At 60.1% G+C, this 11,631-nt stretch overlaps 2 protein-coding genes across 3 annotated transcripts; one reads left to right on the top strand and one right to left on the bottom strand.

Moving 5' to 3' along the window:
* The first annotated feature begins 23 nt into the window (after positions 1 to 23).
* On the top strand, positions 24 to 4,866 carry P2RY4 (pyrimidinergic receptor P2Y4). Of its 2 annotated transcripts, none has more exons than XM_056491512.1 (2): positions 24 to 374; positions 3,343 to 4,866. In XM_056491512.1, exon 2 carries the CDS (start codon positions 3,359 to 3,361, stop codon positions 4,463 to 4,465), a length of 1,107 nt encoding a protein of 368 aa, XP_056347487.1. In that variant the 5' UTR covers positions 24 to 374; positions 3,343 to 3,358; the 3' UTR covers positions 4,466 to 4,866. The 2 variants fall into 2 exon arrangements, with proteins under 2 accessions (XP_056347487.1, XP_056347488.1); XM_056491513.1 differs by having other exon boundaries at positions 229 to 374; positions 2,185 to 4,866.
* Positions 4,867 to 5,616: 750 nt separating this feature from the next.
* On the bottom strand, positions 5,617 to 10,862 carry LOC130253175 (diacylglycerol O-acyltransferase 2-like). Its single transcript, XM_056491514.1, has 8 exons — positions 10,545 to 10,862; positions 8,299 to 8,427; positions 8,120 to 8,227; positions 7,808 to 7,878; positions 7,524 to 7,728; positions 6,642 to 6,816; positions 6,348 to 6,550; positions 5,617 to 6,258 (listed from the first exon to the last, which is right to left on the bottom strand). Exons 1-8 carry the CDS (start codon positions 10,582 to 10,584, stop codon positions 6,104 to 6,106), a joined length of 1,086 nt encoding a protein of 361 aa, XP_056347489.1. The 5' UTR covers positions 10,585 to 10,862; the 3' UTR covers positions 5,617 to 6,103.
* Positions 10,863 to 11,631: the final 769 nt, after the last annotated feature.

Genomic DNA, 11,631 nt, shown 5'->3' with positions numbered 1-11,631 from the left:
TGGGCGGGGGGACACGGTGCCCATGGTTGAGGGGCTGTGCCCTCGTGGTTGAGGGGCCGTGGTGCTGCTGAGGAAAGGGCTGTGACCCCATGGGAGAATCCACCATGCCCCAGATCGGGGGCTGCAGGTGTCCCAAAGCCTGCGAGGGCACCGGAGGGATGGGAATGCAGTGGGGCTGAGCCCTGCGGCAGCTCCTGCCTCCGCCTCCGCCCGCCTCCAGCCCTGCCTTCCCCGGGCACTTTGCTCCCGGCCGCGGGCACACTCGGCACGGCACGGCACGGCACGGCCAGGGCCCCCCGGCATGGCCCCGTCCCGTCTGGGGAACAGGCTGTCCCCGTGGGGACCCCGCTCCTGAGAGCCGCCCAGGTCTGCAGGTGAGCTGGGGCAGGCCCTGCTCGGGGACAGCCGTGTCACACTGTCCCAGCTGGGCTCCGGAGGGCGAGGGACACAGGTGGGGTCTGCAGGGCTGGGTGGGTGCAGGGTGGGGTCAGCAAGTTCTCATCTGCCCTCCTCCACCCCCAACTACCTCCGTACATCCTCCTCTTTAACATACCACCTCCTTCCTCTGTCACTGAGGGTCTTCATCCTTCCCAATGTGGCTCCCTCCTCTTCTTCATCCTCCTCTCCATCCCCTAAATCTCAATCACCTCGTTGTGTTGAAGCTGCCTGGTGCTGTCGTGGCTCAGCCTGACACCTCGTGCTCCTGCCCATTCCCAGCGAGGTGGGGACAGGGACAGCCCGGGGTGGAAGGGAACCCTCACCCCACCCTGCCCGGGGTCACCTCGGGGCAGGGGATGGGGTGGGCAGCAAGGGAAATGCCCGACCCCCCTGGTGTCCCCAGGGAGGTGTCCAGCAGAGCGTGCCTTGGCTGCTCTTCCAGACAAGGGAAGGATTGGAATTGGGTCACATCCCCTTGTGCTGCAGCTTTGGCTGCACCAACCACGTGGGGATTAGGGACAAGGGTCCTTCTACAGGATGTTTTGCATAATTCTCCTTGTTTTGCAATTTCCAAGGGTTTAAGTGAGGAGAAAAGCCCTGTTTTTCCCTTTCTCCAGCAGCAGCCAGTCCCAGGCTCACCCATCCCTTGGCAGCTGCTCCAAAATCTGCTCTCACCTCCCCTCTCTGAGCTCCTCCTGCTGCTCCACGATCCCCAGGATTCCCATCCTCTCCCACCAGCAGGATCTTGGCTCTGGGGCAGAGTCTGCTCTGGTGTTGTCCCATTTCCTCATTTTACTGGAGCCTTTCCAGCAGCTCCATGAACCCCCAGGGCTGGGGGAACCCTCAGATCCCAGTGCCTCTATCCCTTGCTCCAATAATCAGTCCCAACTCTTGGCTCACACCTCAGTCTTTCCTCAAAGGGACAAGTACAGTGTTGCTAGGAATGTCAGCAAAGAATAGGAGTGGGGCTGGTGGTGATGTGTCCTCAGGCTAGACTGATGTGATTCAGTAATTTCAATCATTAATTTTGGTCGTGACTAAGATGAGGAAGCAAGAAACCTGTTAAGATACAACTTGCCAAATGTCATCTTCTGCATTTCTGTATTTTGGTGGCTATTCTCATTGGGAATGATTAAATCCCACTGCTGACTGTGCTCAGGCTGTATCAGCTGCCTGTGCTCTCCTCTGAGCAGTCCAGCAGTCCATAGCTGCTCAGGATATTTCCCCATGCATTTTTCACACTTGATTATTAACTTCTATTTACTGTCTTCTCCATATCTTAATTGGTTGGTGGCCTGTGTCATGGACACTGATTTTGGGCACTGAACCTGCAACAGCTCTGCTCTGGTCATGCTCAAGGCTTTGCATTTTTGCATTCAGAGGCTGGAAAAGGAGAATAAATCTCCTGGTCCCTCATGTCCTCAGCAGCTTGGGGACATGTGGCTGCCACCACTGGCACCTTGCTTGCAAGCTCAGGTTTTCCTGTCACCCGTTTTCTCTCCTGCCTCTGGGAAAACAATCCAAGTTCTCCCCACTGTTAATGTTTGATCAGGACCTGCCTGTTGCTCTCTGAACTCATCCCTGCAATAAAGGCGGGAGCTGTGGCGGGCCAGGAGCTGCAGGGTGTTGGATGTGGGCCTGGAGCTCAGCCCTCAGCTCAAACAGAGCCCCGGGAGGATGCCTGGAGGGGCCCCTGCTGTCCCATCTGCCTGCTGAATCATTTATGAACATCTCTGTCAACTACAGGTATCTCTCCAGGCAGGGTGTGGCAGGGATGATCCCACTGATCCACCCTGCGGGATATTCCTGCTGGGAGAAGCTTGCACATCATCAGGACAAAGGGAAACAGGAGGGGGATGATGAGGGAGCCAAGGGATGAAGGAGCCTGAGAGGGTTTGTCCTTCCAGCTCCAGCTATGTGCATCCCTGAGCCCTGAGTCCTCCCCTGTCCTGGTGCCTGTCACCTCCTGGGAGAGTTTTGGACAAAAGGAATTGGAGATGCTCCAGCATTCCCTCCATCAAATATGGTTTTGGCTCCACTAGCAGCACAGCAGCTCCTGCTCTCAGGTTACTCATCCAAGCATCCATCCTCTGTTGGAGGAATCATTACACCAGGGATGGTGGAGGGGTCAAGGCACAGCCCACCCTCACTGGTCCTTTGCTGGACACCACGGTGGTGGCAGACCCTCCCAGTCCCCTCGAGAAGAGAGTTCTGTCCTCAGGCCGACTTCCCAGGAGTTCCCAGGTCCCAGCCTTTGATGCCAGCACAGGAGGGAATGTCCTGCCTGATGAACTCGCTCTGCCTTGAGCTGGGGCTTGGCTCCAGCTCCTCTGCACAGGGCTCAGCTCATCCCTTCCCTACGGACAGCACCCGGCAGCCAGCGGCTCCTCGCTGTCCAGGGACACTCTCCCAAAGGCTCCTCTAACAGCTCCCCCAGGATTTCTCTGGGACACAACATTCCCCCAGACAAGCCTTTCTTCTCCTCCCGCCTTTCTTCTCCCAAGGAGCCCTCTGGGAGCAGCAGCATTGTCAGGATGGTGCCAATTAGGCCGAGGCAGCTTCCAAGAGGCCGGGGGCTGCTGGTGCTCATCAGGGTCTCATTGTTCGGCTGCCGTGGGGCTGTGCCTGGCGGGGCTCTGTCCCCAGCACAGGGCTCTGTGTCCCCAGCCCACTCAAAGGGATTATTAATGGGGGATTAATGGGGGACTAATGAGTGTCAGCACAAGGGCTGCGGAGGGGAGGCTTTGCAGAGCCCACTCCAAGTTGAGAAAAACCAGAGAACCATCAAAGTGGCCGGAGCTCCTGGAGGGGGAGAAAATCTGGCAGCTTTGGCTCCCTTCCACGCTTTGTGCCTGACAATGGTCAAGATCAGTGACTAGTGTGCTTTCATGAACTGCTCCCCAGGTCTGGCTGGCACGACATGGCCACTCCGGTGAGGATGTTCCCGGTGTCCCTGTGGACACCGACGCCGGCGCCCTGGCCGGGAGGGAACACCACGGCGGCACCCGAGGCAAAGTGTGTCTTCAACGAAGAGTTCAAGTTCATCCTGCTGCCCGTCTCCTACAGCATCGTCTTCGTGGTGGGGCTGCCCCTCAACTCCTGGGCCCTGTGGATGTTCATCTCCAGGATGAGGCCCTGGAACGCCACCACCACCTACATGGTGAACCTGGCCCTGTCGGACACGCTCTACGTGCTGTCCCTGCCCACCCTGGTCTATTACTACGCCGACCGCAACAACTGGCCCTTCGGGACGGGGCTGTGCAAGATCGTGCGCTTCCTCTTCTACGCCAACCTGTACAGCAGCATCCTCTTCCTCACCTGCATCAGCGTGCACCGCTACATGGGCATCTGCCACCCCATCCGCTCCCTCAAGTGGGTGAAGACCAAGCAGGCCCGCATCATCTGCGTGGCCGCCTGGCTGGTGGTCACCGTCTGCCTCATCCCCAACCTCGTCTTCGTCACCACCAGCTCCAAGGGCAACATCACGCTGTGCCACGACACCACCAAGCCCGAGGAGTTCGACCACTACGTGCACTACAGCTCCTCCGTCATGGCCCTGCTCTTCGGGGTGCCCTTCCTGGTCATCGTGGTGTGCTACTGCCTGATGGCCAAGCGCCTCTGCCAGCCCGGCTTCTCCAGCCCCGGCCTGCGCACGCCCTCCTACAAGAGGCGCTCCGTCAAGATGATCGTCGTGGTGCTCGCCGTGTTCGCCGTCTGCTTCGTGCCCTTCCACATCACCCGCACCCTCTACTACACCTCCCGCTACTTCCAGGCCGACTGCCGCACCCTCAACATCATCAACTTCACCTACAAGATCACGCGGCCGCTGGCCAGCATCAACAGCTGCCTGGACCCCATCCTGTACTTCATGGCGGGGGACAAGTACCGGGGCCGGCTGCGCCGCGGGGCCGCGCAGCGCCTGCGGCCCGTGCCCACGCTGGACCTGGCGCTGGTCACTCCCTTCACCCACGGCGGCCACGCGGCCGGTGCCACCCGAGGGACGGCGCGCAGCGGAGGAGGGTGCTGAGCCCCTCATGTGGGCGCTGCCAAGGGCCCAGAGCTGAGCTGTCCCTGCCCAGCCCTGCCCTGAGAGGCCGTGGGAGGAGGGTGCTGGTGCTGGGCAGGGCAGGAGAGACACTCGTGGGAATGGGAAGGTCGCTGAGGAGGCTCTTTTGGGGCAGCAGGCTGCTGTTCCATCCCTGGCACTCTTGGGGACACGAGGGACTGACAGAGAAGGGACACTGGTGCCTCCCTGGGCAGGCACAGCTCTTCCATGACATGTGGGGACCAAACTGAACCTGGGGACAGAGCCCACGCTGGGTGGGTTCAGAGATGTCCCTGTCACACTGCTAGCCTTGGCAGAGGAGAAGTGACATGGCCTAGGGCACTTGCTGCCCATGACCCCCAATAAAGCCCCTCCCCTCTCAACCCTCAGGCCTGTTTCTCCCTCCACCATAAGGAAGACAAGACAATCACCTTCACCCCAGAGAAAATCCACTGGGACAGGTCTGGAGGGATGAGCCGGAGCTCCCGTGGTGACAGGAAGGTTCTTGGGAATTTCCGTTTATGGGTGTTTGCTCCTCAAATGTTTACCCAACTCTTTTGTTTGACCAAGTGCCTGCGCAGAGCAGAGCTCTGAGATTGGTATCAGTGCTGTTGACTCTCCCACGCCAGCCTGGCAAGGATGGGACAGGGACAGGGCTGTCCCCACACCAAGAGCCCCAGGAGGGCCTGTCCCCTTCGCTCCCTGCAAGTCCTGCCAGCACATGCCTGAGAAAGGGGTGCCCAGAGCATCACTGGGGTGTCACACACAGCCATGTCCCACAAGAGCTGCCCAGGTGAAGGAGAGCACCCCAGGGATGGCCCATCCCAGCCCCACACCCCTGTTCCCCTCAGAGAGACCCTCACTCACCACTGAGCTGAGAGCAGATCTCCCTCCTGACCCAGTTAAACCAGTCAGAGCTGTCCCTCACCTCCCATTATATCCAACGTGGCCCAGGTGAACCCAGGAGCTGCTTGGCTGCACCTGAGTGGTGCAAGGGCCCTGCCAAGCTGCCCCAGCTGGAGATGGGACTGCTAGGGAGGGGACACGCTGGGTGACAAGGGCACCCACGCGGGCAGTGCAGGGGTACCACCACAGTGCTGCCAATCCCAACCTCTGGAACACACACAGACAGGTTTGGGAGGTTGGAAATCTGTATTGGGTATGGAGATGGCAGGAAAGGCTCATCTGGGGCCACATGGTCCTGGCTCAGGCCACATCCACAGATCCCCCTGTCCAGGAGTGTCCCCCTCCCACCCCAGGGTGGTCCCACTCATCATCAGGATGCCACCCCAAAAACCCCATGTCAATCCCTCCTCCCATGACACCCTCCCTGAGCCTGTGGTGACTTGGTTATCCCGTGGGGACCGTGCCCACTGCTGGCCCCAGCCCCACACCAGCCCCTTGCAGGGAGCAGCTGTGTCACCCACAGCCCCTCCAAACCCCTGCAAGGGGGAGCCTTTCCCAATCTTCCCCTCGCTTCCCCCTCTCTTCCCACCTCCCCTTCAGGTCGGAGGAACAAAAGGCCAGAGTGGGGACTGTCCCCTGTGTGTCCCCCATTGCCAGACCGGCTGAAATCCCCCCTGCAAGAGCCCTCATGAGCCAGGACGGTGCGGGTGGCACTCAGAGGATGTGCAGCTCGTCTGACTCGGACAGCCCATACTTGGTCTTGTTCTCGTTGAAGAGCTTGAGCAGGGCACTGATGTAGAGCTCGTGGTACCGATCCACCAGCTCCCGGCTCGGGTTCTCCACCTTGGGCACCGCCAGCGGCTCCCCCACTGCGGGCAGGGGACAGGGGAGGGGTCAGCGGCATGCTCGGGGTTAGGGACACGACCCCACCCCGGGGACCCGCAGCCCCGGCGCTCACCCACGGTGGTGATGGGTCTGGCGTAGGGCAGGAAGCCGCGGGAGCGGCAGGAGGTGAGCCCGCGGCCGTAGAAGAGGCACGGAGCGAAGCCAATCATCTTCTGGAAGCGCCGCTGGATGCTCCTCATCCAGCTGCCCTCCTCAAAAACCACCTGGCGGAACAGGTCGTTCTCCCCGAAGGAGAAGGAGGGGACGAGGAAGGCCCTGCGGAGGGGACACGGCGAGGGGTGACGGGGCGCTGGGGACCGGCGGGACCCGCGGGCGTGGCGGTGCCGGTGACCCAGCCGGGACCCACCCGTGCCGCAGCGCCATGCGGACGAAGCCCTTGCGGTTCCTGAGGATGAGCGTGGTGACTCCGGGCCGGCAGGACAGCGACTCGGCCGCGCCGCCGATGACGATGGCCACCGCGTTACCGGTGCCTTGCTGGGACAGCAGGTAGCCGATGGCTCGGCGGGTCACCGGGAACAGCCCTGCGGCGGGACGGGGCACCGGGACTGTGGCACTGCAGCGCCCAGACCCCCGGGGGGGACCGCCGAGGGTCCCCCCGAGAGATGGCACCTGGAGGGACCAGGGCAAGGACAGTGCGAGGGCTCCCTCTGCTGCGAGCAGGGAGCGGGAAAGGTGGGGACAGGAGGTGGGAAAGGTGGGGACAGGGGGTGGGAAAGGAGCGGGCAGGAGGTGGGAAAGGTGGGGACAGGAGGTGGGAAAGGTGGGGACAGGAGGTGGGAAAGGAGCGGGCACGGAGCGGGCATGGGGTGGGAAAGGTGCGAGCCGGGGATGGGAAAGGTGCGGGCAGGGGATGAGAAAGGGAAAGGTGCGAGCCGGGGATGGGAAAGGTGCGGGCAGGGGATGAGAAAGGGAAAGGTGCTGGCAGGGAGCGGTGCGGGCAGGGTGGGGGCAGCGAGGGCAGGGTGGGGGCAGTGAGGGCGGAGGGTGCAGCAGGGTGTAGACAAGCAGCAGGCAAGGCGTAGGAGCTGTTCAGACAGGGTGTAGGCAGGCTGCGAGCAGGGTGAAGGTGCAGCCCAGGCAGGGTGTGGGCAAGGTGCAGACGAGGTGCGAGGTGAAGCTGTCGCTCAGGCACAACGCAAGCAGAGCAGCATCCCCGCCGTGTTTCGCACAGAGGGATCAGGGCTCTCCCGGAGCCCCACCCGAGCTGGGCAGGGCAAGCACCACTCACCCCCGCTCATCAGGTACTCCCGAAACACGGGCAGGCGGAAATTCCCGGCCAGCGTGGTGAGCGAGGAGCGGATGCCCGGGAACAGCTCCTCGAAGCCCGTGGAGCCCGTGATGAAGTTACAGAAGGCGCCGACGCAGAGGATGCCGTGGGGGTGCGAGCCGATGATGTAGTTGTGCCTGGGGGACAGGTCGTGTGTCTTCACCAGCTGCGGGGACAATAGAAGTCGTGGGAACGTGACGGTGGCACCTCTTTTTGGGTGGTCCCACCGCGTCCCGGCGCCGTACCTTCACCGGGAAATAATCCCGAAAGTGCTTCCACACCGTCCATCGCCGCAGGCACGGCAGCCTCCTGCCACCTGCAAAGCCGGGAGGGGACCCGCAGGTGACGGCCAGCCCAGCCCAGCGGGCAGCAGGACGCAAGGGAAGCGCTCCCCCTGAACCTCCTGCATCCCTCTTCCCACCCTGATGATGCGGGAGCGGAGGGTAGGAGCGGGAGGGATGTGGAGCTCCCCATATTCTGGGAGGGACCTGGAGAAAGGGGGACCCCACTCCCATCCTGCTGCAGAGCTGGCAGCAGCGGGGACACGGCCAGCACACCTTTCTCCGGCGTGTCCCAATCGGAGATGATCCAGGCCAGGTAGAGCACGGGGATGAGCCAGAGGCTGGTGAAGAGCAGGTAGACGAGCAGCAGGAGGCTGAAGATTCCTGCGGGAGCCGGGCAGGGGGTGAGAGGCTGTGTGACCCCCCGGATCCCCCGCAGCCCCCCAGTCACTCACCCAGCAGCAGGAAGCTGAGCACCCACTGCAGCACGGCCAGGAGCTGCAGAGCAGAGCCGACATCGCGCTGCGAGGGCCAGGGCACGGCCAGCAGTGTCCTCAGGGCGGTCTGGATGCTGGCCCGGCTGCCTGCGGAGAGGAGGGCACGGCCCCGCCCAAAACAGTACGGCTCGTACGCGGGTGGGGCCACCGGGCTGCCGGGGGACACCCAGGAGCGCCGGCGGGAGGTGGGATGGGAAGGATGATGTGTTGGGTTGATGTGGCCAGAAATGTGAATTCTGTCACCATCTGCCGCAGCCAGGTGGGGCAGTGACCCTGATCTCCTGGCACATATTATCTGCTAATGGGCCATCTTTAAACCAGCTGGGCAATCATCTTTATTTTTCCACAGCCCATCCTCCCTCCAGGAGATATCATCTGCTGCTGGCCCATTCAGTCCCACTGCATGACTGATAAAATTCCATCATCCCACTGGGAGATGCTCCAGCCAGGGGAGGAGCCAAGCCTTTCCTACCCAGATAAAAACTGACATTTTGGACACCAAGGGACCTTCTTTTCACTGGATTCCAGAGGAAAGCCAGACCTTTCCACATCATCCCTGGAGCTTCAGAGGAAACTGCACCTTCTCCAGGAGCACTGCTCCAGCTGAACCACATCTGCCACTGCAGGAGGATGCAGCCACCATTGAATGGGACTGTGCCAACACCCTGACTGACTGACAGGTGTCAGCTTGGATTCTGACTCTGGCAGGGTTGGGATTGTTCTTTGTAATACTGTATTTCTATTTTAATTTTCCTAGTAAAGAATTGTTATTCCTAATTCCCCTATCTTTGCCTGAGAGCCCCTTAATTTCAAAATTATAATAATAATTTGGAGTAGGGTGTGGGGTTGCATTCTCCATCTCAAAGAGAAGTTTCTGTCTTTATTGGCAGACACCTGTCCTTCAAACCAGAACAGATGAGCAGCTGGGGGAGGAGGGATGATTGGGATGGGATGGGATGGGATGGGATGGGATGGGATGGGATGGGATGGGATGGGATGGGATGGGATGGGATGGGATGGGATGGGATGGGATGGGACCCCAAGCCCAAAAGCTCCATGCACCAAGAGCTGTGGCACATCCCGCTCCATGTGCCACCACGTGCCCTCCTTGGCATGCTCAGGCTCACGGGGGATTTGGGGATTTCTCAGCTGGCACAGCAGGGAGACACCACCCCCAGCAAGTGCCAAGGCCAGCTGCAAGGCCTGGCCAGCGTGGCTGGGGGTGGCTGTCGTGCTCTGTCCCCACAGGGACACACCCCTGACAGCGCAGCCACTCCACTGCCCCTGCCACCCCTTCCCTCCAGCCGATCCTGGTGAACCATTAACCTCCCTGGGCTGGCAGCCAGGATCCAAACTCCAAGCCTGGCCCCTTCCCTGGCTCCCCAAAATGGGCCTGAGGCACCGGCCCTGCCAGTGCAGCACTCCTGGCCAAAGGTCCCCATGCCGAGACCACCCCAGAGAGCCACCCCAGCATCAAAGAGCCTTGTTTTCTTGGGAAAACCACCCCAAATCTGCATGGTGGCCAGAGAGACAATCAGGGGGACACAGGAGCAGCCCTGTCCCTGTGGCTCCCCAAGCCAGGGAACCCCGGGTCAGAGGAGAACCACAAACCCCTGGTTCAGTTCTTCCCAGCTCAATCCAAACCAGGAATGGCACAAGTGAAATAAATTAAACACTGGAGCAATCTCTGGCCCATGGGGTTTTTTTCCAGTGGGGAATTTTTGTCCTTTTCTCCCATGCAGCATGCTGGGCTCTGAGTAATCCCTTCCACCCACCACACATCCCCAAAATCCCAGCCACCTGCAGAACCCAGTCCCTTCTTTTTCCCAGGGAAGACACAGAGCTCTTCCCAGCAAACTTGTGCCCACCAAACTGTTGCTTTTTAACATCCTTTTCCTAGAAAAGCCCCATCGATGTCCACACCACAGACACAGAGAACCCCCCAGGGCTCTGCTGTCAGTCCCATCCACAGCTACAGGAGCCTCTGCAAGCCAAACATTTTGAATTTCCGGGAGCATTTTGTGTGTAACATTCCCAAATAACATCCAAAATTTCATCCCTGTGGAGCAACAGTGCATTTTCCCATGGAGTTATCTCAAACTGCTCCCAGCACCCCTAAACAAGCAGACAACAGTGACAACCACCAGCTCCTCACATTGCTGGAGAACCAGGAACCATCCCAACCCATTCTGGGAATCTCTTACCACTGAGGTTCTGGGAGCAGGCTGCTATGATGGTTTTCATGGTGGCAGGAGCTCTGTGGTGCTGTGGGTGGAAAGGTGAGTTTGGCAATCTCAGGGCGCCGGGCTGTGTGTCCAGAGGCTTTAACCAGGTGACCAGAGGGACACCGGCCCTGCTGAGGGGAGGGGACCTGCTCCAGCTGGGATTAGGAGCATGGACAGGAGCTGGTGGTCCTGGAAGGGTCACACAGAGGGTGGGGCACTGTGGCTGTGCTGGGAGGTTGCTGCTCCTTGCAAAGTCCTGGCAGGGGCTGAATTCCTCTGGGAATGGCTCTTGCTGCATTCCCCTGGGAATGGTAGCGTCCACGCTGGGGGAATGTCACAAACACTGCCGTGTGACAGCCTCAGAGACACCCAAAAATATCATCCTGAAGCTCCACAGCCACCAGACCATTCCTGCTGCTCCCAGCCCTGGGGTGGGCACTCTGCCTCCTGCCCAGGGAGTCTGGAGCACTGCCTGGAGAGGACTGAGGGGGAAAATGGCAAAAAAGGGAAATAGGAGCAGCAGGGAGTCAGCACTGAGGTGGTGCCTCAGGCCAACAGCCCAAGGAACAGTGAGAATATTCCCACAGGGAATAAATCCCTGAAGCTACTCCTCAGGATCCAGCTGTCCAGAGGTGCTCCTAGAAGTGCTGGCTAACATCACTGTAGGAAAGGGATAAACACACCTGCAGGATTGTGGTGGGAACGTTAGAAACATTTCCTGGGAGATTTGGAACCCATAAACCTGGGAGAAAGAACCACAGTCCCTGCAGGCTCCCTGGGTGTGGATCAGTTCTGAGGACAAGGATTGCTGCCCAAATCCTGCTAATAGGAGGGAAAACCACCACATTTCTACAGAAGCCCACTGTCCAGGTGACACAAAGGGCCAGCCATGCTTTGCTTTTCCATCCCAGTGTTTCACCAGGTTTGGAACAAGTCCATCCACAGCTACCAGCTCTCACTGGGCACTTCCAGAGGTTCCAGCTGTGATTCCTCACCTTCCTGCACACACCTGCTCTGTGCCAGCTCAGGGCCAGGTGTGTCCTCTTCTTCCTCATTCAGGAATGGT

The sequence above is a fragment of the Oenanthe melanoleuca genome, chromosome 4A (assembly GCF_029582105.1).
Source record: "Oenanthe melanoleuca isolate GR-GAL-2019-014 chromosome 4A, OMel1.0, whole genome shotgun sequence".
In the NCBI taxonomy this organism is placed as follows: domain Eukaryota; kingdom Metazoa; phylum Chordata; class Aves; order Passeriformes; family Muscicapidae; genus Oenanthe; species Oenanthe melanoleuca.
Note: the sequence above shows the minus strand (reverse complement) of the source record. Positions and strands in the feature narration are given on the sequence as shown.